Source organism: Pyxicephalus adspersus, chromosome 3 (assembly GCF_032062135.1).
Source record: "Pyxicephalus adspersus chromosome 3, UCB_Pads_2.0, whole genome shotgun sequence".
NCBI lineage: Eukaryota > Metazoa > Chordata > Amphibia > Anura > Pyxicephalidae > Pyxicephalus > Pyxicephalus adspersus.
In genome coordinates this window covers 139,462,094-139,489,120 of record NC_092860.1, presented here as the reverse complement: position 1 = coordinate 139,489,120, position 27,027 = coordinate 139,462,094, and the positions used below count along the sequence as shown (strand labels likewise).

General features: G+C 37.9%; 2 protein-coding genes across 3 annotated transcripts in view; one reads left to right on the top strand and one right to left on the bottom strand.

Annotated features, from left to right (window-relative positions):
* The first annotated feature begins 5,350 nt into the window (after positions 1 to 5,350).
* Positions 5,351 to 10,308, top strand: LOC140327829 (vimentin-like). Of its 2 annotated transcripts, XM_072407147.1 has the most exons (3): positions 5,351 to 5,795; positions 7,967 to 8,632; positions 9,682 to 10,308. In XM_072407147.1, exons 1-3 carry the CDS (start codon positions 5,351 to 5,353, stop codon positions 9,696 to 9,698), a joined length of 1,128 nt encoding a protein of 375 aa, XP_072263248.1. In that variant the 3' UTR covers positions 9,699 to 10,308. The 2 variants fall into 2 exon arrangements, with proteins under 2 accessions (XP_072263248.1, XP_072263247.1); XM_072407146.1 differs by lacking the exon at positions 9,682 to 10,308 and having other exon boundaries at positions 7,967 to 8,886.
* An 871-nt stretch (positions 10,309 to 11,179) lies between these two features.
* Positions 11,180 to 27,027, bottom strand: part of NOP14 (NOP14 nucleolar protein) — a 17,413-nt gene continuing 1,565 nt past the window's right edge. The window contains exons 2-18 of the mRNA XM_072406516.1: positions 26,109 to 26,243; positions 25,137 to 25,278; positions 24,667 to 24,809; positions 23,640 to 23,774; positions 22,182 to 22,304; positions 21,640 to 21,768; positions 20,781 to 21,129; positions 20,238 to 20,368; positions 19,523 to 19,608; positions 17,468 to 17,603; positions 16,129 to 16,230; positions 15,748 to 15,901; positions 14,394 to 14,553; positions 14,031 to 14,178; positions 13,145 to 13,266; positions 12,540 to 12,695; positions 11,180 to 11,569 (exon numbers count right to left, since the gene is read on the bottom strand). Of these exons, the coding sequence (XP_072262617.1) occupies positions 11,467 to 11,569; positions 12,540 to 12,695; positions 13,145 to 13,266; positions 14,031 to 14,178; positions 14,394 to 14,553; positions 15,748 to 15,901; positions 16,129 to 16,230; positions 17,468 to 17,603; positions 19,523 to 19,608; positions 20,238 to 20,368; positions 20,781 to 21,129; positions 21,640 to 21,768; positions 22,182 to 22,304; positions 23,640 to 23,774; positions 24,667 to 24,809; positions 25,137 to 25,278; positions 26,109 to 26,243 (2,454 nt within the window). The 3' untranslated portion in view covers positions 11,180 to 11,466. The remainder of the gene's footprint in view (positions 11,570 to 12,539; positions 12,696 to 13,144; positions 13,267 to 14,030; positions 14,179 to 14,393; positions 14,554 to 15,747; positions 15,902 to 16,128; positions 16,231 to 17,467; positions 17,604 to 19,522; positions 19,609 to 20,237; positions 20,369 to 20,780; positions 21,130 to 21,639; positions 21,769 to 22,181; positions 22,305 to 23,639; positions 23,775 to 24,666; positions 24,810 to 25,136; positions 25,279 to 26,108; positions 26,244 to 27,027) is intronic.

Below are 27,027 nucleotides of genomic sequence, written 5' to 3'. Positions count from 1 at the left end.
TTTGTAGGTGATGGGGTGAATTGGGTAACCCATTCAGAACAATGGGCTGCCATAGATAGAAGAATCCCTAAAAGACAACCTTACCTTTGTAGAAGGTGGCAATTAATTAAATTAATTAAAAGGGTAGCATGGTGGCTCAGTGGTTAGTACTGTTGCAGCACTAGGTCCCAGGTTCGAATCTTGGCCAGGACACTATCTGCATTGTGTTGCATGTTTGTGTGGGTTTCCTCCCACATTTCAAAAAAACATGCAGTTTAATTAACTACCCCCCAAAATTGACCTTAGACTGTATTAAACACATATAACTATGGTAGGAACATTAGATTGTGAGCCCCTTTGAGGGACAGCTAGTGACATGACTATGGACTTTGTACTGCGCTGCGTAATATGATGGCGCTATATAAATTCTGTAATAATAATTATATTCATAATAATATTTGACCCCACCCCACTGATAACAGACAGCCTGGGCTTTTATTTACCTTCAGCCCTGATTGCTATCTAATGCAGGTACAGACCCGGCCAACTCCTCTTCATTCTGTACATGTGCTCTACAACTTCAGTTTGTTCCATGTATGCCTTACTCATGGTAGCCTTCCATGGTCACTGGTAGGTGGTATGGCCGTAATATATTCTCAGAGAGGAGTCCATGTCTGCAAGAAGATTGCTAGATCGGAGCTGAACATCAGTATAATCCTCAGGTCACCTGCACTTGGGATGGGTTAATAGGAGGGCCTATAGACCGATCCGTTGGGGAATGTTGGGTACCATCGTACCCATAAATCACTGCTCATCAGAAAAGTATCAATCATCTGCTTTTACAATTTGCCTTAAATTTAATTTTGAACCCTAACAACAGGGACACTTTAAGAGCGGCCCATGAACAATGGGGAACCCACTGCCCATTATTATTATTATTATTATTATTATTATTGGTCCATGTCCTTCTGGTCCTTTCAGCTCCTTGGATTGACATGAAACCTTCAGTAGCTGCAAATTGCTTCATATCATATCACAAGTAGTAAATAATTGACACATCACAAGCTGGAAAATCAATTAAAGATAATAAACTCCAAAGGAATTTGGAAGTGCTTGTTGTCACCTCTTCATATATGATCAAATCCTCGTCACACTGACCATTTCTGGAAGCAGAATCTCCAGCAGTTGTAGTAGAGTTATGGCTTCCCAATAATAAATATATGTTGCTCTACTTAAAGAGGAAGTAAACTAAAAAATGCCGGAAAAAAAAATCCACTTACCCACAGCATAGTCGATCTGTCCAGAGGTGTCTTCCATCAGGTCCCGTGTCATCTCGGTATCCGTTTCCGAGTCGGCACACTGTGCGCCGTCATCTTCTTCCTGGTTCTTCTTCCTAAGTCACCTAACGGTAGGTTGGAAGAAAAACTTGCCGATCTCACTGCGCATGCCTGGAATCAGCAATTTTTTCCCCTTTTCACGAAAAGGCTCCTTCTGCTCATGCCTGGGATGTTGGAGCATGCGCAGAAGGAGCACCTGAGAGGCTCGGGATGTATGACGTAGGTATCCCAGGAGACTTTGCGCTCCCATTCATTTTCCATCGCCTAGGCGATTGAGAATTAGGGGGCGGTGCTGCACCTTTTTTTTTTTTTTTTTTTTTTATTAAAAAAGAGTGTTGCATTCTTTTTTAATAAAAACATACAAACAGAATTTTTTCTTTACATAAAAGGGTTGTCTACCTTTTTATGTAAAGAGAAATGTCTGAGTTTAGGTACGCTTTATTGATATTCAGCCACACTTACTTTCTCTTGCCCACAAATACATGTTGGTCCTGCCAGCGAAGTCAAATATGAGAAAATTCTGATCCTTATCTTATAGCTTTAATGTTTTACAAACTCATGACCTGGAATAGGAATACAGAGCGAGGGAGCTGACTTTACTGATCAGAGACTTGTTCCAGGTCAGTGACTGATGGACAGACAAGTCTTATATAGGAGGTCAGTGATGGCAGAAATTAGGATATCTCTCATTGCCACATACACAGAATCTCATAGATGGAGGTGCTGTAACATTGTATCCAGCATGCTGTACTTATTTCAGCTTCACACCAAGCCAGGTGCTGCTACCTAGGAATTATTAACCTGTTAGATGCCAGGATGTCCTGCACTCACCTCCTGCACACCTGTCTGAAGTACCTGGTGCAGCCCCAATCCCCCCCCCCCAGTGACCCCCTAATAGTGACCCCAACACCCGGGCACTATGATGGAGATCCCCGACAATACACCGATCACAGCCAGCACTCACCCTTCTTCCTGCCCAGTCTGTGTATGAGGGCTGAGCCTTCCCTCCTCCTGCCCTTCCCCTCCTCTCCAGCCAACCTCCTCCATCCTCCATCCTCCCCTCTCTAACTGACAGCTCTGCTCCTCCTCTGCCTGGCAATCATCACAGCCCTATAGATGGCTAATCCTAACCAATGACTTATAAAGACATCACAGACATTTCTGGTTTGCTGGGTTCTGCACTTTTATACTCTTATTAATGTCAAAACTTCTCAGCACAGCTAGAAGGAAATGTGAGATGGAAAAGTCCACCCAGTATGTCAATAGGAGGCAACATTATTATTATTATTGTTATTAAGAATAATAATCAGGATTTATATAGCACCAACATATTACGCAGCGCTGTACATTAAATAGGGGTTGCAAATAACAGACAGATACAGACAGTGACACGGGAGGAGGAGAGGACCCTGCCCTGAAGAGCTTACAGTCTAGGAGACATTGTTTTTTGTTTGTTTTTGCTGTTTGAAAGTTTACTCAATCACAAATACATAACAATGTTTGTAATGATTATTAGTAATATTATTAATAATGTTAATAAACAATATATTACACAGCGCTGTACAATAAATAGGGGTTGCAAATGACAGACAGATACAGACAGTGACACAGGAGGAGATTGGATGGAGAAGTAGATTGTTGGTGGATCCGGAGTAATTGCAGGGGTCACCTATATCTTATTTAATGTAATATATTGGTGCTATATTAATACTGTTTATTAATAGTAATATCTTAGGCTAGGTACACATGTGCAATGGTTATCATCCGATAATCGGCTCAGGGCTGATATCAGACCAGAACCTTGTGTGTGTACATCATCTGAACGACTGTCCTGGCGGATCCACGGACGATGGATGATGAATGATTGTAATGGAAGTGAAGGGGGTGAGAGCACAGCGGGGTGCCGCTCTGTCGTTCTCCCCCTCCCCTCTCCAAAAAACGCTGCTGTATGTACAGAGCTTGTTCACGCATCGTGCAGTCATTAGTCTTTGGAAAGGATTGTGAATGATCCTTTACAATAACAATTATTGCACGTGTGTACATAGCCTTAGTTCTTCATAGCAAGGCTTCTTAGGGCAAGTTCAAACCTGCATTGGGATCAAGCCACCATGCACAGATCCTGGCGATGGGCACTTTTCCAGCTCCTTGGTACTGGCACCGCAGTCCTAATTCCTAAATAACTCATGTCTTCATATTTACAAGCTGGTGGCATTAAGTGGTACTGATGCCACTCACTGCTGCCCCCATTCATTCTATATGGAGCCACTGCTAGGAAAAGCTACATGCAGCATCTTTCCAGGGGCAGTACTTCCCTTGCAAGAAGAAGTGGTAACCACACTGCAACCTCACGGTCAATCCGAATAAGGCCAGGCAAAAAATTTAATTTGTTTTCATTTTGGATTGTGAAAAACCTTTTTAACATAGGGGAAACTTTTAAAATAACTTTCATGTCTTAGAAAGCCCCTTCTATAATTTCTATATACACAGTTTACAGTACATTAGCATAGGGGTCAGGGAGAAGAATGTCTCTTACATTGCTGACCAGTGGGAAAAATGTCACTCCCACTGGTAGCCAGAAAGATTATTGGGGTCAGGGGTAATTGACCTGAGAGGTGCAAATTGCTCCTTGCACAAGGAACCCCTAGCAACCTCTGCAAGAACTCTGAACTTTGTCTGGTTGACAAATACAGTTTTAGATTTTTCCCAAACAATTTTGCTTAATGATGAGATTTTCACTGCCAGGAATGTAAAGAAAGGCAACTTCAGTTGTACCTTATGATATAATGTGATCCCAGAACATTGGCTTAAAGTTTGTATTGCTGTCTTGCCCCTATTGTTGAGATTCATCCACCTTGACCATTGTCACTCATCAGTTTAATAATTTCTTACCTATCATTTTTTTATTAAGATGAGAATATTTTTTCTGTGTGTACCATTTGCTTAGATACTTTGAGTTAAAATGTGTCTGTCTCCAAGGGTTGGGAGGTTTATATACTATTTTTTTTTAAATTAATTTATATTACATTTTAGGAAAAGAATCAAAATATGATTATTTTGCTGATCACATAGATGTGGCTAATATTGGGTTACCATAGCGGTTACATGATCATATATGAAGATCAGTCTTCCGAGGGTGTATTGGGAGTCTAAAGGAAAGGACATGAAACATATCATTAAGAGGAAAAAGGGAAGTGAACAAAAGAGTAGAGTAGTTCCAGGAAAAAAAAAAGTGCTTTATCATGCTGATTGGAGTTTGTATTGGATCAATAGTTTCCAAGTGCCCTCCAAGTGGAAAGGATGTGTCTTACATTGCTGGCCATTAGGGAATATGGATGTGAATACCTATACAGATAAGAAAAAGATCATTGGTATCAGTTAAATCGACCTGAGAGACACAAATTGCTCAAGGAACTCCCAGCAACCTGTGGAGGAACCTTGGATTAGAAACAATGCTTTACATGTTTTCAAAACTATTTTTCCTACTCAATGCAATGTTGTAATGTATGATATATTGTAATGATGGTAATGATGGAATTGTTCATCTCTGTAGGTAGATATTTTCTAACTTCTTCCATGATTTGTTCAAATTTATACAGAACATATTTGAAACACAGTGAAACCTTAGAAAAAAAGTTAGTACATGATATTTTTTTCTTCCTTATAACAGGTTTTCTTTAGTTAGGGAATTCCTGACATTTTGACCTGTCTTGTATTATTTTTGGGTTGCTGGGAAGCACGATGGTACCATCAGTTTATTGCTGACTAAATGCAGCAGATACAGCAAACATGATATCATTGGAATATTACAGCATGCACGACATGTCGCACGGAGGTGTAAAACCCTGAGAATGTGATTAATGAACTAATCTTCCCTGCAGAAACAATTTACTTGTGCACAAAGCTTCTGCTAAATTAAGGCTATACATTAAATGTGTACAGCTATAGGGTGCATGTCACATTCCAGAAGCTCATATATAAGCTTGGCTGGTGATATCTCCAGTCCACCTTCTCCAGATACAGAGACGACATCCATCATGAGGAGCTTTTCTCAGAAGACCTTTTCTCAGAAGACTGTGAATGAGTCCAGCAGGGCCAGAGGTTGCACAGTGACCTCGGGCGCTGATGTTAGGGATGGGTTGGAAGCCGAGGTAGAGGCCTCCACCAAAGTCTACATCCACCGCCCCAACGAGAAAGAAGAGCTCCAGGAATTGAACAACCGCTTTGCTGGTTACATTAACAAAGTCCAATCCCTGGAGCAGAAGAACAAGGCCCTGCGTGATGAGATTGAAGAACTGACCAAGCGCCTTAAGCAAAGGGGACCTGGAATATCAGATGAATATGAGAAACAGTTCAAAGAACTCAAAGAACTGATTGAAAAGTTGAACAAAGAAAAAAATGCAGCTGACATTGAGAGAGGGAACCTGGATGAAGAAATCGATATCTGGAATGCCAAGTTTGATGAGGAGCTGTTTCTGAAAGGTAAGCAAATATCTGTCACAACACAATGAGAAGCAATCCATACAAGGAAACAGCAGAATATTGTACTTCTTATAATTTAGTGTCACACAATGTTTTGTAAGGTAATGCTTTTTGTTAGGGGGGAGTTTAATAGTTTGGGATTTGAAAGTTGTTACCAAAAAAACCTTTATTACATGACTAAGGATTCCCTGAGCACTACGGGTCATCCTAAGATACATCATAGCAGTAGCAGCATGCCTTATAGCTGTCTCTGTTAAAATTAAATCAAATAAATAATATTAAACAGCTGGTTCTGTTTAAATAAAATCTCTGGATGAGCCATACAGTAAAAAGGATCATTTAGTTCTTCTTATTATATCAAAAATAACACCAGTAATAACTCAGTGTTTAGAGATCTAGATAGCTAAATACATTTTCTGTAACTGTCTCCACATTCTCCTTTCTACCTCCTATACCTATGAGCCCATTGTTGTAATGGCCCGTTTACTGACCAATAGGGACCCTTAAAGAGGAAGTCAAGGTTGACTTTTACAGACAGTTGCATAGAACTTCAGCAACATACATCCATGGATCTACTGATTGTTAGCTTTGTGTTTTACTCATAAGCTCAGAAAATTATAATACAGGGAGTGAAGCAGAATATAGTCCAGCAAAATGTTTGCATATATGTGGCTGGACTATTACCTCTGCATTATGTAGATAGAAGATCTCATGAACTCATGGGCCTCTCTTTTGTTTCCGCACTCTAAACATGTTTTCTTGTAAATATTTGAAGGCAATGTGTTAACTGTGTGTAACACTCTTTTGTTTGTTTTACAGATGGTACTTATAATTTAGCAATTTAGAGTATTTTTTTTTAAGTTCTTATCCTTAAAGCTCTTTACCCAGTTTTTAGTCCATCCATACAGAGTCATCTCCTGTTGTAAAATGTGTTAGTTCAATCTTCTTTACCATTGTAAATACTGCATTACAAGAGTTAGAAGCTTTTTCCAACTCCTTAAGTCCCACCTAATATTGTGGATTGATGGAATCCTAGAGTTATCTAACGCTCTGCTCTGATGTCCAATGCTTGTCAGATGACTCTATTGGCCACCTTCCATGCCATTGGAAACTCCAACAATGGCAAATGTAGAGGCTGGTACATCGGCTTGGAGTATTAAGTATTATTAGCTTGGTCAACTTTACCATGGAAAAATTAGGAATTTAACAGAATATAGACATGACATCACTAATGTAGGATTTCCCCAAAAGTTTCCTCCCTATTCATTAACACAATATTTTTTTTCAGCAAGATGGGTAAACTAGGGGCAGGACATCAAAAGGTGCACAACCACCCAGATTGGGGGGAAAGGTGACATCATTGATCGTACATCTTTACAGAAATCTATTACAGGCTAGGCAAGCCGATGATAAAACTGTAACAAAACTTTTTGATGAATGGTATGAATTTATGGAATACTCTCGATTGTGCAAAAATACAACAAATATTGCAACACCATCGCCACTCCACCTGGCTCTCAAATCCCTTAGAGAAAGACTCTTCAAGAATCATGACAATAATTGGGTTACCTCTTGTATAGTAGTTTCTTAGATCCAAAATAGGAATAAGAATCGCTTACGGGATCGAAACACCGTATACCCCCCTTTTTTCATCCCCGGATTCCATATTGTTACAAAAATAAAAACATTGTTTATGTAAGCAAAGTGCAAAAAGGTTTTCTACAAATATAGTTAACATAATGTTTTTATTTTTCCTTTCTATATTAAAGAATGTACACACTGGTTTATGCAAAACATTATATTGTTGTTTTATTTCTTTTTTCACTATATGATTGTAAAATGTTTGTTTACAGTTCTGAAAATATCTCTCTGCTATGAAAAATAAAGTTAATAAAAAAATGTGTTTTATGAAAGTAAAATTAAAAGCAGGACATACTGGCATTCGATCACGTATTCATATTTGACAGTCAGAGTGTAACTTGGGTAAATAAAAAATAAAAAAAGCAGTGTTAGGGTGAACTGGTCAGAAGTTACGAGTATGAGTAAGATTTGGTACTGCAAATGACTAAAAAAAAGCAAAGTTTTCCATGTAGATTCCTTACAGAGTGCTTAATATAAAGTTTGTAAAGGCTTTGAAAATAAATCATGTCAATCTTGGATCATTTTTTCAGAGGAGGCTGAGAGGACCTTGAAAGAGTTTCGTCAAGATGTGGATGATGCCACCGTGCAGAAGCTGGAGTTAGAGAAAAGAATTGAACAACTGGTGGATGAGATTGAGTTCCTGAAAAAGCTTCATGATGAAGAAGTTGCTGACTTAATGAGGCAAATTGAAGAATCCAAGGTGAGCCTGGAGATAGAAAGCTCTCGACCTGACTTAGCGGCAGCCCTTAAAGCCTTGCGTGCCGAGATTGAGCAAGCTACCACCAAAAACATCCAAGAGGCAGAGAAATGGTACAAAACTAAACTCAGTTCTGCTAAGGGGCTTCTAGACAAGAATGAAGAGAGGATCAGAAATATTAGGGAAGATATTAGCAGGTATTCTTCCCAAATAACTGACCTGCAGGGTCAAATTGATACTTTGAGGGCACGAAATGAAGCCCTGGAGAAGATGCTGGATGATATGCAGGCCAAGCACCTGGAAGAAGTGGCTACCCTACAGGAAATCATTGCTCAGCTAGAAGATCGCCTCATTGAGACCAAGGCTGATTTAACTCGATATCTACAGGATTACCAAGACCTGCTTAACATCAAGCTTAAGCTGGATGCTGAGATTGCAGTCTACAGGAAACTGCTGGAAGGAGAAGAGCAGAGACTTGGTATTAGTCAAGATAGTCAAGGTAACAACATTTTTATTATGTATTTATATAGCACCAACATCATGTGCAACACTTTATTATATGAAGTAATACTGGAAAAGCGGCAATGATACATGAGAAAACACTGTAATGTGCTACAAAGTACAAGCAGTCTCCGAGTTAAGGACATCCGACATACAGACGCCTCCTAGATACGAATGGGGCTTCCCTGCTGCTAGTGTGCAGAATGTAGGCTTGATGGGGCAGTAGGGGGGCGGTTTGCATGACTTGCAGGTTTTTTAGTAAACATAGCTGAGGTTGTGGGTGATCTTAAGGGCTGAGCTGTTCTGCAACCTCTTGTAACTCTTTATTAACCAAGACAAACTCTGCAGTTGTTTCTTATTGCATATGAAAGCACAGCTTGCTCCAGAAGTTAATGAATGTCTAGGCTCCATGAGTTTTTTTTTTTTTTGCTGTATGTGACTAGCTTGTAGTGAGGAATATATACAGTAACTGACACCACGCTGCCTAAAATGTTGAGACAAACATCTGTCCTAATTGCATTTAATAAAATAATGTACCTGTTCCGACTTACATACACATTTAACTTAAGAACAAACCTACAGCCCTATCTTGTATGTAATCCAAGGACTACCTGTATATTTTCTGTACTACTAGTGGGTATGAAAAAGAGCACAAAAGGGGCATACAATGGTGGAGTAAAGGGTGGGGCGCTTAATGCAATTCAGTCTTTATGTTGTTTAAAAAATGGCAACAACAGGTTTTAAAGTAGATATAATGCTGATAACAATATAATGCTGATATCCTGCAGCCACTTACACTACATGCGCCCTGGCTCTTTGTCATCGCTCAGGATAAGGTTTTCTTTTTTTATGTCAGAACAGCCATATGCAATCAAAGCTTACACAGCCACAGTCTCCTAAACTAGGTGTGGTGGTTGTGGTGGCATTTGTCTAACACAGGTTAGATAAAAATGAGAAGCGTCCACCTGCTAGCTTTGAGAAATGGACACACTGCTTGCCCATGAACACGCTTATAAATAAGTTTTTTGTTTTTTTTCTCATTTCAAGTCCGAGATGATTTATAAACTTGTCAAGCTCAAGAGGTGCAGAACAGCAAGTACCTGACATGGCCTAAAGGAACAGAAGCTATTTCAGCCGCGTGAATGGGCCTGTGTGCACTACTCATCCCAGATGTTCTGTACCAGATTAAAGAAGAACCTCTCAATGAAAATCTGGTGGAAGCTGACATTTTCTGCATTGCATTCTAGGAAAGCCTATTTTATTTAGCTTGAATGAGTAAAAGGCAAATCCTGAGGTATACAAGTATTTAGGTTTCTGTTCTCGGATTTCCCTGTGCTGCCTATATTTAAAGCACTGTTGTAGGCTATTTATGAAGAATGCTTCAAAATTATGAAAATGTGACTTTCTAATTTATATTAAAGCTCAAGTTTACTCTGCTTACATTTTGCTTTCATGGTTCCTCCCAATCTAATAGTACAATCTCTGTTAGAACTACTAGAACTATAGAAGATCTATTTAAACAATGTATTCCATTGGTATCCAGTCAGGTAGGTTCTCTTACTGCCTGGTAGTTAATAAATCTAAATCAGACTGAAAAGGTGCACAGTCAGCTTAATAACTGTGCATCTACAGGTCCAGCAGTGACAGCACTGCTCTGTATGAGAATCTACAAATCAATATACTGCATTCAGAGGGTGCAATGGTGCGTTGGCTGCAGAAGCAAGTATGATGTGAACATGCCAACTAATCAGCTTCTCTTAGTTGCAAATATGAAAAAAGAGGATGACAGGTTGTCCTAATAATGTACCATGCAGAAACAGTGATAATCTAACCAGTGTAAAATTTTGTTCTGGCAACATACTTACCTAAACCTGTATCTAAGGAAAGGACCATTTAATAAATATATATATATTATAATAAGGAACAAATGTAATATAATGGTATAATGGGTGGAGGGCATTTATGAAAACATTAGTTTTCTCCTCAGAAATATGTCTACATAACAGTCTACATAGATTATATGTCTACATAACAGTCTACATAGATTATATGTCTACATAACAGTCTACATAGATTATATGTCTACATAACAGTCTTCATAGATTAGATATAGACTGTTATGTAGACATGTATAATCTATGTAGACATGTATAAACTTTGTAGATATGTATAATCTATGTAGACATTAGTTTTCCCCTCAGAAATATGACCTGGAAGAATACCTAAAAATGTATTTGCTCTTCTTAGTCTTTTATAGTTTTTTTTTCTCACCTGGAGATGAATGGAGTTTCTGTTTCTGCTTCCTTTATTACCCAATACAAAAGGTAATTCAAAAGTACCTGAAGAATCCAACTACAAAATTGACTGCTAGTTAAAGTCAGAGCAGGTGGATTTGGGAACTCAAGATTTAATATCTAACTAGAAGAAATCACCACCCAAAACTCAAATATTGCCATTTTTAGAATTGATGTTATGAACTGGCATAATAATGTGACTGTGGTAGGGGAAAAACACATAGAAAACAAAAGCACAACCAAACAAATCGTAGAATGTTAAATAGGCATTTGTATTTGTAATGCATTCCACAATGTGTAAATCTATATTACACCATCTTGTTAACATTCAGACATTAAAAAAAATCCACCAACATCCACAAATTCTGTCTCCAAGCGTCAGCATGTAATGTCCGTGCTTACATTATATAAACTTTTATATGGATATCAAACATCGTTTCCATAAAATGGAAAAAGATAAGAGCTGTCCTCATACAGGACAGGTAGGAGGTAATTTTTTCTGCACATCCCTCCGTGTGGTGAGCACAGTAAGTCCACCTCACTTGCCCTTCATCTTCCGTCTCCTTAGGGCTTTCCATTCTCCCTCCTGTGTTGACAGACTGTTGAAGAGTTCCTTTACCTTCTTCTTCCTCTCTGCATCCCTGAGAAATGAAATGTAGATGTTCAGAACAATGGCAACAAAACAAATTAATAAACTGCTAGTTATCCAAGAAACAAAGCAACAGAGAAACAACCACAAGCTGGGCTGGGATACTTAAAGTAAACCCGTCACTAACCAAACTTACTGTCCTCACTAGATCCAGAGATACAGGCAGCTCATTTCATAGGAAAATCTTGACTTTTCCCATAAAAAAATACCTTTGCCCTCCTTCTCCTACCTCATTTTTACTGGTCAGGAAGGCCACATACTAAAGATCTTAGAGGGGGCAGAGCCTGAATTCATGGATCAATTTATTGTTTTAAATGTGTTTTTTTTTTTTTTTTGCAAAACACAACTTCTGTTTTTTTTTTTATCATTTCAAGTTAACATTGATTTTAATTCTTTACTGCGTTATCATTATTCATTGAACATAAAGGAAGTTCTTTTAAGGATTCCAAACCAGTGTTTCTTATACAGAGATCAGAACTAGATGTGTTTGGGTCACCACTTGAAGGTGTCTAAGGTGAAAATCAGCAGATTGGTGGCGAGTGACAACACAGGGGCTATAAATTACAGCACAGGGAGCTAAAAACATGCAAGATGGCAGAAACTATCTATAAGAAAGAAAGTAGTTGTAAATAGCTAGCTATCACTTCTAATAGGCATGATGTATCATAACTAAAAAGCTGCATTAGTTATTGTGTCTGTGTGGTTATATAGCCATTGGTATTTGTCTGTATGGCTTTTCTGATGATGAATACTCTCTTGTTAGGTACCAGCACAGTCACAATATTTTTATTAAGGCCCTCAGACTTCATTCTCTTCCCATTTCATTCTGTGTATTACCCCTCTTTGCATCTGTATTATCCCTCTCTAGACTGCAGAAGGGGTTAATACCACAAAAAATTATTTTTTTAACAATCTAAAAATGAATAGATTTTCTGTAAATATGCCCGCCTTGGTTCACTCACCTGTCTATGGTCTCTGAAAGCTTCACTCTTGCTAAAAACTGATTGTCCCTGCGGATTTCTCGCACAGCTCCTTTAAGTTCCCGTCTGTGTTTGTGAATGAGTTTCTTGCGTTCTCGCTCCACTTTATTGCTACCTTGTTTTTTGCCAAATTCCAGCCTGACAAAAAAAAAAAAAGGTTAATGCGATGGTTTTGATAGGTCACATCTGACCTGCGCTGTTCTTTTACGTTTTTTCTCCACAAAAGTAATTTTTGTTTTGGAGGAAATTTGTACCTCCATATGCTGAACAATATAAATAAAGGCAAGTATTCATATGCATATATCATACCATAAATTCACAGCATCTATTGATAAAATGTCAGATTTAAAGCAGAATTGCGAGATATGGAGACTCTAAAAATTTTGACATCTGTAAGCATATGCAACACAGGTTAGAACAAGACAGAACTGGGTAAAGGCGCAACTAAACCTCACCACAAGACGGGAGATCACAAAAGTAAATGAGAGCCCACAGCAGATTTGCATCATTGCTCCAGCTCTATATAACCTTTTTTAATGTTTTTAAGTTATCATTTTTACTCCTTTTTGACCTTTTTCTATACTCACACAGGCATTACTTTTGGCATGAACATTTTCATTGGGACAGGCGCCTGTTTCTCAAACACAAGTGGTTGGTAGGGTTTCTTTCCATGTCTTTCAATATCATCTAAAATATTTTGGCACAAATCCTAAAATTAAAGAAAAAAAGTCACTTTAATAAAAACTGAAACAATGTAAAAAAGATCATAATACTACACAATACTAATCACTATGTAGTAACTGTGTTGTTATTTAAAACAAAAATATAGTAGGAAGCACATGTTGAGCTGGCGAAAGCAATATGTTGAAGTAGAGACAAGAAAGTAGATACTGCACTAGTTTGTATCCATCGTGAAAGTTTAAAGCTGAACTCCAGGAAATTACCATTTTCAGTGTAGCTCCACTTGCACTGCTAGAGTTCAGTTATTGTTTTTTGTCTAAGATATCCAATGCTACACTATTGCAGGATCTTCTTTCTCCTTCAATTCCTCAAAGTCACTTTTATTTGGCAGTCCATTTATTAGGGCACATGCACTCTAGCACCATCACATATAATGCTAGACCAGCCGCCTCGGAATGGTGAGGGTCCATCCAGAGCCCAAATCATCAGAGGAATGATTGAAGCACTAGCAACTAAGCAAGCAAGGAATGAGGTAAACAAGAGCACATTTAAAGCTACTAATGTGCCATTGAATGGCATACTAAACAAGCCTAAGAAAAAAAATTATTAAAACTATCAAGTTAAATTAATTCCCCTGCCCCCTCTCTCTTCTTTACTGGTGCTATGAATGCAGAGAGATGTAGAAGTAATGTATTTTCTGGCATTTTCATTCAGTGCAGGTAAATACACAACACCATGCTGCATTTGCCCATTGGCATAGGACCTTAAAAAAAGTACTTTCAGACATATTACCTGAATTTCCTGAGGATACGTGCTTCGTGGAAGATGCTCATGGATAAGTAAGGAAACTGGATGAAAAATCTCCCGAAAGGCTGGTAAAGATCCATACATATTCACACATCTTTTCAGCAAGTCTAAGCTCACTGCAACACATGTCAGTCTGTAGGAGTGCATATAAAATGAAATTGATTTTAAAAGGTGCTTTAACTGTGAGAACGCAGGAAATACATACACTGTAGAAACAATGTATTTAAAATAAAATATTTGTATACTGGAAGTCACAAAGATCACATAAAAACCCTAAAACTATAAAGGTATATATATTCCATATACACTGCAGCCTGGTAAGTGTTGATGTATATATACTATGCTCACCTAAAATGATTGATCTCAGTCCCATCCTCTGTGTTCAGCCCATTGATTGCTGTCAGCGGCATTTGTGTCTTCTTCCAAGATTTAATGTCCTTTTCACTGTCTGCCAGCAAAAGTTCTGAGGACTTCCCATGGTGTTTAAATGGAGGAACAACAAAGTAACCTGTCATGATACAGTATATGATAAGCAGATTGTAAGAGGACAAACTACACGTTTCTGCAATGGACTGCAAATATTTAAATTCCTAAAATAATAGATCATTAACTCACTCAGTCCCATTTCATCTTTTACAGAACATCCTTGCCTAATACTTCACCTTACTGAGCATCAAAACAAAAGATGTTCAGTATCTTGGTTTGTTTTCAGCTACAGCTGTATAAAAGAAGAGCAGTGGTACCAATGTAATCAAAAACTGTAAAATTATTGTAACTTTTACTGATTTATAATAATCTGCCAAATCCTAATGTGGAGCCAAAAAACATGCACGGGGGAAGGAACTAGCACTTGTAATTCTCTGATATCAGTTCAGTAAATAAATGATGACAATGAAAGACGAAGGGAAAGTGATTCCATCTTTAGTCTTCCTAATAGAAGGTAACTTGAGAGAGAATCAGACTTTCTAACCTCCAGCCTGGAGGACATCAGATCTGTTTCATTATTAAGGTCGTCATGACCCAGAACACAATGAAAACAAGGAAAGAATTCAGCCAGATAAAAAATGAGCCATCAAAGTTTGCAGTTATGCAGACTTGCCTTTTTTAAACTACAAATACACTATCATACAGCAGAATTAAAAAATGTACTGCAGGTCATCTTCTATAAGGGTATGCTGGGAATTTTATTCCTCAGTATTTAAAGTAGTGTGCTGAAATAACCTTCTTAGCTATAGAACAGTGAAAAGATGAAAAAAAACAAAAAACTGAAAATATCTACAAAAATTCTAATATACCCCTAAAGAGAAACTACAAAACTTTAGTAAATAGGATCTGCAAGCAGGGAGGTTTTTTGTTGCATATTATTCATTTGCTGCAATTATTGTTTCTTACCTTCCTCCTTGCAAACTTTTTTATATTGTACACTGAGCTCAAAGTTGCAAGGTAACAGGATGTATTTACTTCTATGAGCATGTCCAGGAGTTTTGCTGTCCTAGCTCAGTTAGTCAAGATGGTTGAGGTTTCTGAACCCCAAAAACAAATTGCTAAAGATTTTTAGTACAACTGAACTTCTCAGACACAGATAAAACACAACAGAGTACTAAAATCTCAAAGCTATTTAAATTGTAGGCAAGGGCCAAATACAAGCTGGAGGAATGGCTGTATATAAAAAGAAATAGTCAAGGAAACAAAGCGTACATACCAATAGAAGGTCTGCGTGCTGTAGCCAGGTGTAAGATCCCCAGGAGGAAGTTGATAACCTCTGGAACAAACCTCTGTGACAGGGATACGTATTCCAGGAACATACAGCAGATGAAAAGACCAGCAGCCACATCTTCTAGTGAAGACACCGGACACTGCAAAAAAAAAAAAAAAGTTACGCATTTTACTCGAGATCTGGTAATAATGGGAATCTTGATGCAATTGTTACCTTTGTGTGTTTTTCTAACCTCTTAAATATTCATAAAGCAGTTCATTAAAATGGAATTCCAGAATTCAGGGAATCGCACTTAAACAGCAGTTAACTAAAGCAACACGCAGACAACTATGATGCAGAAATTTAAAACAAAAAATGCTCTCTTACCTTTGTCAACAGCTGGCTCATCACAGTGACAGCTGGCGTGACCACTGGGTGCCAGAAATCAGAAGTTGGAAATAAAATTGCAATGATCTTGAAGTAAAGTAGCTACAAGAGAAAAATAGGAGTCAATGTTACAAAGATACAATCTATGTGCACATCAAGCCTGGCTACAGAGATCCTTATAGCATGAGTGTCAGCTACTTTACAGATTTATGAAGTGGAAGACCTGTTTGAGAACAGACACAAGAAGCTATTCCCAGCTAGACAGATCAGTGAAAGCACAAACAAAGATCAGAAAGTGTTGTAAGGCAGCAGACTGCAAAGTAACTGTGTGCACTTGGACATTATGCCAAGGGTCCTCCACCTGCAGCTGGCAAGTTTAGTACATAGTTCTTTTTTTAAACTAAAATGGAAGGTCCACCTCCACTTTCTGGGCTACCTCACGCTTTCAAATCAATAGATGAAAAAGCACCCAAAAAGAAAAGCTTGGGACTGATACTTATTCCCGCCTTATGCATTTTTTTTGGTGCACTTACCCCTAATTATCTATACATTTGGGACTTGGACAGCACCTTTTCCTGGAACTAGCACCATATATATACCTCTTTTAATGTTTTATGTTTGCAAAGGAACAGTTGTGGTGTACACATATATATATATATATATATATATATATATTTAAAAAAAAGAACCAATGTGACCTTACATTATAAATAATATTATTAATAATAAACAGTATTTTATAGCACCAACATATTACACAGCGCTGTACATTAAATAGGGGTTGTAAATATTTTCAACTATGCTTTTCAACTGATTTGGAATGATGAGTGTACGCGAGTCTAAGTGGACTGTCCACTTGAAGGCCAGTTTAAAAGTACACCTAAAAACTTACAACATGGAATAGATAATCCATGAGACAAATTACAATCCCACCATACAAATACTTTAGGTACTTTAGGTACTGGAGGGTTCCAGTCAGCAAAACTTTACAAGGAGTAAGTCATCCTAGCTTGTAAGCTCTTCCGGGGCAGGGTCCTCTCTCCTCCTCTTGTGTCACTGTCTGTATCTGTCTGTCATTTCCAACCCCTATTTAATGTACAGCGCTGCATAATATGTTGGCACTATACAAATCCTCTTTATTAATAATATTATTATGGTTTCCCTTTTGCTCAGATCATTTCTATGTCATACACAATGAATTGCTGTACAATTACATCAAACACCTCTAAAAGCAAATATCTGTTTATAAAGGCCATTTAAGACTAAAAATAATTTAGTTTTGTAAGGGGCATATTCACATCCAGTACAATATTTGAATGAGTTTCGAAATACTACATACCACGTGTAACGCAGGGTATGCAGCCCGGCCTTTTGATTCAATGGCTTCATCCAAAGTGCGAGCGATATCCTGCAGGACCTCTCTTACACACTCTGCTGCAGTTTCTGGGAACATCTGGCACAAGTTGTACAGGGGCCTGCCATAACAGAAAAAACAAGAATGTTCTAAACAATACTCTTAAAAACTTAACACATGAAAAGTCACATTCTTTTGGAAGTTTTCAAACTCAGTTTTGACTATTTACGTAAAATTCTTCTGGTGTACAACTATAATTTTTAGGATGGAGATTCCTGAAAGATGAAAACTATAGGACGTTTCTCATCTCTTATCTTTCATCTCTAACTTTTGTCAGTTCTTTGACTTCCCACACAGTTTAAAAACCAGCAAAATTGTGACCTCCTGCCTGATATTTTGCCCTATTTTTTAATGATATCAATTACAAGTTTAAGGATTGAGAAGAAATGAAGGGCTACATTTAAAAAGCTTCTATGATCTGAAAAGGAAGACACTTCTAGCACTTTAAATATACATTCATATTTCTGTTTTGTTGTGGAAGGAGAGATCAGAACGAGCTGCTATTGTGAGCATATGGTTATCTTCTGAACAAGACACACCACAACATTGTCAGGCTTCCTAGGTGGTCTTGGTAATAGTACAACCACAAAGGATTGTTCCAAAAAAATAAATAAATAAAAGCATTTGATTGAAATCAGCAATGCAGCGAGGGAAGATTATACAAAGTTTAAGCAAAAGGATTCACTTAATTGTGAATAATTGTAATCCTGACATACGGCAATTCTATCTTGCCTTCATTTCTATAAATCACTAAACATGGTTCTCCCCACAAATTCCTGGTGTCAGTGTTCCGATTTACTCCTGTGGTCAACTAGATAAATCTAAAAATGTTTATGTGGATAGGGATTGCCAAACTTTTACAAGAAGAAGCAAGCACGTTGTGCCTGATTTATTAAAGCCCTCCAGGGCTGGAGAGGATACACTTTCATCAGTGAAGCTGGGTGATCCAGAAAACCTGGAATGGATTTCTACAAAGTCTTTTGCTATTTGCTAGCAAATGTTTTGAATCCTGGACCAAATCCATTCCAGGTTTGCTGGATCACCCAGCTTCACTGATAAAAGTGTATTCTCTTCAGCTTTGCAGAGCTTTAATAAATCAGGCCCAATGTTCTGTAATTTGCTAAGATTTTGAGAAGGAGACCAACTAAAGAGAGCCCTATTTAAAGAGAAGAGTCATTAGGATAACTTGTGTGTGTTAAAGCAACCCTGACAGTAACCCTGAGTAGTAACGTAGATTAGCTTTCCAGAGGCCTGTGTGTTAAATTATCTGTCACTCTGCAGATATACAGCCGGCCCTGGTTTCCACCATTTCTGGATATATGAAATATCTGCTTCCAGTCTGCGGTTCCTCATGCCTGCTTTCAAGAACTGTACAGGCATCAAACCTAGGAACCAAAGTGTGGCCAGATTCTACACATCTGGAAGTTTCAATTATCTGCAGCAGCTGGAGAGAGATTTGAAGAATAAGCTGCCAGGTACAATATACATTTTTTTTAAAGTGAAACTAAGGTTAAAAATTTAAATGGGCAGACGGGAGGGAGGCTATGTCTCTTCTGCAATAAATTTTACTTAGCTGTGCTTTTTTTTTTCAACTGAACGTATCTTCCCTCACTCCTGCTCATCACACACCATCATCATACACTGAGCTGCACATGTACAACTCAGTACAGAAAAGAATGCAATGGGCAGGTAAGTTTGTTTTATTTCAGAAGAAACATAGCTTGTTACCTCTGCAATAAACAACCAGCCTGTTCAGTTTGTTTCATTTTAGGTTTAGTTCCCCTTTAAAAATAGAAGCTTTACTCTATCCGTGTATGTAATAACAGGATGAAAGCTTTACCTGCTGCTTCGACAAAATAGTGCAAAAAATATAAATTTAATTATTCTGACAGATAAAAAGGTAATTTTTTTTTCCTGTCCATGGTAAAGAACACAAATATGTACAAAACGACTAAATCCCCTACAAAATAGATTACTTACACAATGAGTTTGTCAACTGTTTGGAGATCTGGAGTTTCCTGTTCAGTCAAGTCAATGATATAATCCAGGAGGAAACCAAACAATTTCTGCAAGATTTTACATGAAATATATAACATGAAAACTTTCAACACAGAAAAAATATTTTATCGGGTCAATAAAAAATTATTAATACAAATAGGCAAAGGCAATAGTATATGTTGTCTATAAGTTTACCAGCTAGTTATATAAAGTGTTAACTCCGATACATACATATATACAGATATATACATGTGAAGATCAGCAACATGTAAAAAAAGACTCATCAGTGAAAGGACAAACCTTTTGCTTGGTTTTTATGCAAAGGGATTCAGCAGGTCTCCCACAATGATGGTTACATTTATCTATGGCTATAAATTTAACTTACAGGGAAAACTTTAAGGAAATATCTGGAGAAGGAATGTGTTTATAAGAAGCTACTAAATAAAAAAAAAATACGCTTTAGAGACTATGTGACTTTTATAGTGGACTATGACTTTTCTAATATTATATGTGATGGTCACCTAAATTTAGCTAAAACCATCATCCTTCCTCTCCAGCCAATACTCAATGAAAGGTCATTCTCTTGCATCTACAGTAACCTTTACTCTTCCATGACTGCTATGGTGCCAGCAATATATACATAGAGAAGGGTCCTGAGGATTCTTAGATCTACAATGGAGCAATAGGTAAATCTTACCCCTAGCTTGGCCTTATTCCCCTCAGCCAGGCTTGGATGGTTACACTTCTGAATCCTCTCCAGTATGATGAGCTGTTTCTCTGTAGGCTTATCTCTCAGCAGAGACTGGAAACTCTCTTGTGACTCAGGAACTGAGAAAGACATAAACAAAGAATTAGTTTTATAGTTTTCTCCAGAAGAATATTGAATAGAATTTACATAATACAGAAGAATACACAAGAACTAAAAGCCTCACTTACTAATTTGTCTGAAATACAAAGTGGCTGTTTAGCCCAAAAGCAGCCAATCTATCTCAGACCTGACCTTTAGACAGGATTAAAACTTACAGTATAACGTGGGACAATTTAAATATATATTATACACACACAAACACTTGAATGTATTGTACATTGCAATATGTCTGTCGCTTCCCTTCAAACCATGAACTACGTACTTTACATACTTTTGACCCCTGCACTATATACCCTATGTACTCGTTACCCAAAGTCTCTTCAATTGCACTATTCAACTTACACCTATCATGCACAGACCTCAAAAACTTACCATCAAATGTAAATGGCAGTTCAGAACTTGCCTCAATGGCTTCCTTTTCCTTGATTTTGTCTTTTTTCTTTTTTGGTTTTACTACCTCTTCTTCATCCTCCTCGATGCTTTCTGCATTAGATTCCAAATCAGAGTAATTATCTGAAGCATCACTGCCTTCATCATCCTCATCTTCTTCACTACCATCCTCCTCTTCCTCATCGTCGTCATCGTCTTCAGCAGCTTCACTACCCTCATCGCCAGCACCACTTCCATCATCTTCCTCAGTTGGTTCTTCCTCCTCCTTCCCATCTATGTTTCCATTTTTTTCGTCAGCTTCCTCTGACTCCGGGAGATTCACCTTCCCATCCTAGTAAAAAAAATAAAAATCAGGCTCCATTAAAACAGACAACAAGACAGTTTGCACGCCTCATTCTATTCAAACCATTTTGGCACAATAAGACAAATGTATGATAACAAGTTAATATACAATATAGGATAATGCCTGAATCAACCAAAGTAGTATGTAGAAGTGACTGCAAATTACTACAGATTTATTGCTTACTCTGCACGTGTAAAAAGCACCAAGACCTATGAGCGTTATGAGCATTTCAAATCCCTTCCACCCACTGACACTGTTATGGGCTGCATCACAATTTAAGATTTATGGAAATCAGAAAAGATGTTTTGTCTCAACAATAAAGAGAGAGAGCTTTGATGGTTTAGAATGGTTCATTATCAGGTATACAGGAATTGATTAAAGCTGCTCCAGGTATCCACAAGCACAGCGAGGGTCCTCCATTAGCTTTTCAAAACTATGAAATTAGCAAAGAAACACACTCTTAACTTCATAAATATGAATGCATTTAATAAAGTTTACCTTATAGGAAAGCATGAGGCGATCATCTTTATCCAATATAAACCCATCCATTAAATCGTCTGCAGAGATGTGTTTGGACTTCTTCTTGGACTTATCATCCTCCCCTCGCATTCGGCGCAGTCTCTCAGCCTGCATTTAGAAGAATAAACTTTCAAAAAATAATAATTTGTTCTTAACGTCAGTCAGCAGACACAGCCTAGCCAACTAAGGGGCTTTCACCATGAAATTTCACACTTGCATCTGATGAACTTGGTAGCCAAACCTCTTAAGAAGTCAGTATGCACAGCTTTTGAAAGGAGTGGAAACAAAGTCTGTTGAAATGCAGGCAGCTGTGTTCATAAGGTAATGTTCCACACATTGCAGTCTTACTTACAAAGACTGAAACATTAGGGAGAGGGACATGAAGTTGCAATCAATAAAAGAGAAGGGGAATCAGTCAAGTGGAACAGAAGACAAAGACATAGACTGTTAAAAAAAATGGCATATTTTGGAATTAAAATCTATAAACGTATAAGTGAGCAGATGTACCACAGTTGTCTTACCTCTAGTTTCTGTAGTCTCTCTTGTTCTTCCCTTGCAATCTCTTGTTCTGATTTCATCCGGTCTGAGGGCTGTGCCTTCATCTCAAAGCCAAGCTCTCGCACAATCTTGTCATAATCATCAGGCTAATGAAAAGCATTATATTTTTAGAATATGAAATCAGAAACCCAACACATATCATCAATTGGTGGTAGTTATCAGGCTAATAATGAACAAAATATGAAAAAAAGATGTGAAACTTGCCCTTCGTACTGCAAATGATGCAAAATTGTCTAATAAGATGTTTTAGACTCCCTGATATGACCCCCTATAGACATTTGACTATCACCCCATATGGCTGAATAAAGTAACAAAGCAAGGCAGCTTGCTTTTAGATACATTTACAAAAGTAATGCACAAAACCCTCATACGCTTGAATGAGTATAAAACAACAGGCGGGAAAACAATATGTGCTTGATCTGTCTGAAAAGATTAAAAAAACCTTCCCTCTGCACAAAACAAAACTAAAGTTGAACATCAAAACTGAAGTGTAAGTTCGAAGCCTGAACTTAAAATTAAAATTTTGTATCTTAAAAGGAACATCTAGAAATTTTAAAGTAATAGCCTGAAAAATCTACCTTGTGTCTTGAATTCCTGAGACGTACCAGTTAATTTGGCACTCCTTAAGTCCTGTAGCTGTATATCTGAATTGAAATCTAAGGCACTAATGCCTCTGACAGCTAAGATTGAATTATGTCACCACTGTACTGCTTATAGTTCTACATGCTGACACAACATTCTACTTGAGGATTTGGAATATAATGATCTCCCCGATTTCAGAGATACCTATATTCCGGTTTTTCTATATATCAGATTTTTTTGTCATCTGTTTGGAGATTCGGAGTTCCCTCTTCATTTAACACCAAATGTTAACTAAGCCTAAATTATTACACTGCATTGATTACACTGGTAAACACTTAACAAATCATGGGACTAAGAACTTGGTTCACAATACATAGGTAGTCAGGGCATAATACAAAGGCAATACAAAAATGAGACATACTATGGGGTGGGCATTAGAAAGTTCAAATAAAGGATAGGGGAAGGTGGACAGCTGACACAATTTTAGGGGTTACTGGACACATATGGGACAAAGAACTAGTAGCTTTAAATTTGTTGTCCCACCTACTTTTTGACCACCTGGCTTTAAAAAAAAATTCTAGGGAGAACACTGTTAATGACTTGCATTTTGCCCCTTTTATTCAGACACAGCTTCCACAGTGTAGTGTCCCATTTATCATGTCTGGTTACACATTGATAAGGTCTGAACGTATATTGCCCTAAATTAACTTTTTGGATATTGCTGTGAACAAAAACAGTTTAATGAAGGATTACATGTAGAGCAACATTGCTACAGCTGGATATACGTCTCTCCCATGTTAAAATGCTTTTAAAGCTCCATCCTTAAAACCACATCTCACCTTTGGTTTTTCTGCTTCTGTCTTCCTTTCAGATTTAGGTGTTTTGTGAGCCAGAAGGCTCTGTATAGATTTCCAGTCACTGTCTAGTTTTTCTGTCAACTCCAGAGCCTTCTCTCTCTGAGTCTGTCTCTCTCTCTGTTAAAACAAAAAATATTAGAAACAAATAGAACATAGTTAAAAACAAATACACTCCTCAATATTGGGGGGAGAGGGGTTGTGGTCTTTTGGTAAGGAAGTCATCTTCCAACTCACCAAGAAGTAAATACATCTTCCCATTAATTATGCAAACCTTACAGTGTTTTTTCCTTATTCTACTACTAAAAGTACACTTATTGCCATATGTATTCCTATGGCAAAGATTACACTCATTTCCTGCCAAGCAACAGGAAATATTCCCAAATGAAGGTCAAAATACCCAGATTCAAAAAATTAGTCATCCAACTTCTTCTAATGATCCGCCATCTCATCTGATGAGCTAGCTGCTGCAGAGTGGTGCTCTTTGCACTTTACTATGTTCTTTTCACTGACTACAATAAGCATATTTAAAACATTTAAGTGGAAAAACTATAATTTAAGCTTGTTGAAATGTGACCAGGGAGTTCATGGTCTAGATGTTAAAGTGACCCTGTCACCATGGAAAAAAAGTGAGTCACTCTATAAATAAAGAAAGATACAGTGGGTTGCGTGCTAAATTTTTACAATCTTGAAGAAATATAAGCATGCTGCTAACCAATACATTCAGGTATGTTTTTCAGTGATGGAAAGCTGGGTGGGAAGATCCATACAACACAGTAGGGTATACAGTGTTCGACACATCTGGATATCAGTAGCATTTGGAACTATTTTAGAGTGAAGATTTAACATACACCCGTTGGAAAAGACTAGTACATAACAGTTTCACAGGGCGGCTCATAATTTTTCCCATGGTGATGGCCACCTTAAGAGATAAAGTACTGCTAATAAAAAGCAGACAATGTGGGAAGAAAAAAAAAAAAAAAAAAAAGATTTATTTTGCCTTAACACACACCTTCTCAGTTTTGGATTTAGCAATCAGCTCCTCAATCAGCTCTTTACGGGTTTTTGGTTTTTCTGGCTCCTCTTCATTCTGTTCAGATGGCGCTTTCTTCCTAAGCAGTCCTCCTCCACCAAAATGAGCAGCAGTCAATGCAGCTATAACATGAAAATAATTCTTGGTTAGGACTCAAATTTTTGGTTAGCCTCTATGAATAATACTAGTTTAATCTTTTATGGTTATGCAAAAGACGACAGATGGACCATATCATTTAAAATAAATAAAGAGATAATTGCTTTAACCATGCAACAACTAACTAACAACTGAACTTATGTAAAAACAGCCAGCTTTTTCTTCATGTATCTTAGGCCAATAACACCCGAGTGTGCATTACTGTTGGAAAGTAAGGAAATATATGATTCTGATTCCATATCTAATAATCATCCATGAATGGACGCCACCATTCTTTCAGTGTCCCAGCTTACCTGACAGTGCCCCTCGTTCCTCTGTATCACTGTCACTATCCACAGGGTCATTCAGCTTTTCCAAAGCAGCCAGAGATTGTCCATAGTGAGTCAATTCCTCCTCCTCATTTAGGTTATACATAGTCTTTTTATCAACATTTCTCTAAAAAAAAATAAAATATGTTAAATTATTCACTACAACGGACATGAGAATCGAATCACAGATGGAGTTATTGTCTTTCTAAAATGTACCATGACAACACGATACAAAAAGAAAAAAAAAAAGGTATTGGCCAAGCCATGAAGTACCAACTCCTACCTTAAGGTGCAAGTGCATGAATCCATTTCTCTCTCACACATACAAATAGGGAGTATAGGTGCATTCAGGAAAATATTAGTGGTGTACCCCAGGGTTCAGTGTTAGGACCTTACTGTTTAACATCTTTATAAATTATATAGAGTTTGGGATTAAAAGTATCATTTCTGTGTTTGCAGATGACACCAAACTATGTACTGGAATTAAGTCCATACAGGATGTCTATAATAATCTACAAGCAGACCTGGATGTACTGTTTGATTGGGCAGCCAAGTGGCAAATTACATTTAATATAGATAAATGTAAAATTATGCACTTGGGGGCTTACAACATGCATGCTTCATACTGTCTGGTGGGAATACATTTGGGGGAGTCAGAAATGGAAAAGGATCTGGGGGTTCTGGTAGAACATACACAATCTAAATATCTAAATTATATATCTTAATCTAAATTAATCTATATCTAAAGCTAGTAAAGTAATTTCTTGTATTAAAAGAGGAATAGACTGCAGAGATGGAGACATAATCCTGCCCCCGTACAAAGCATTGGTCAGGCCACATCTGGAATATGCAGTCCAGTTTTGGGCACCATTTCACAAAAAGGACATTGTGGAATTGGAGAGAGCGCAGAGAAGGGCAACTAAACTAAGCAGCATCCCTTTATTGTCCCCCTCTTACCTGTCGCTCCATTGCAAATCTCTTCATCATCTTCTCCTCTGGAGTGAGTTTGGTATCATATTCTCCAAAACGCTTATCCATAAACATGCTGGATTTCCCCCTCTGCTGGTATTCTTTAAGGAGGGTTTCTTTGCGCTACAATAAACAAAACATTTACATTTATTTTATATATGTTTCACGAATTGCACTGCAGTGGAATGTTTCAGAATCCTGCACCCCAGAGTTGTGACTTCAGCAGAGCACCCTAGCGTTGTTACTTCAGCAGAGGGTCCACATAATAGCTCAATGGTTCTCCAGTAGTCAAGGTATTGGATGAAGGATCTCACCTCTGTGCTGCTTGGCACTGGGGAAGTCTTTTGCTGCCACTGGTTTTTAAAGAAGAAGTTCTCATCCTCTGCTGAGTACCTGACCACCCCAGCTAAAACTGATGGGGTTTACCTACTCCTGTGTGTATTGCTCCATGGTAGATTTGTATTCGCTCATCTCTTTTTGAACTGTAGTACTCTCTACACAGATTTGATTACCCGGTGTTCTCTCTAGGCCCTTTTAGACGGGCAATCCACCCAGCACTTTTCAGTAACCACCCAGCTATTTTGGTGGTTACCTAAAAAGATGGGTCACAATAAAGGAGCCACCACCCACCTCTAAACTTTCTAGGAGAATACTGTATAATCCTAGCCTCCCCCTTGCCTACCCTTTCTATCTCCTCCTACTATTTTACCTTCAGTCTAATTCTCTTTACTCTTTCGCTTTGCATCACTTTTTTCTGTTTTTGTTTCATTGTATAAAAATTTAAATACACAGTGCACCCACAGACCCATTGCACACTTCAAAGAGTTACATAACATAATTACATAAGACTGAAGAACAGTAAAAGATTTCTTCTGCAAGTCATGCAACCCCCCCCCCCCCCCCCCCC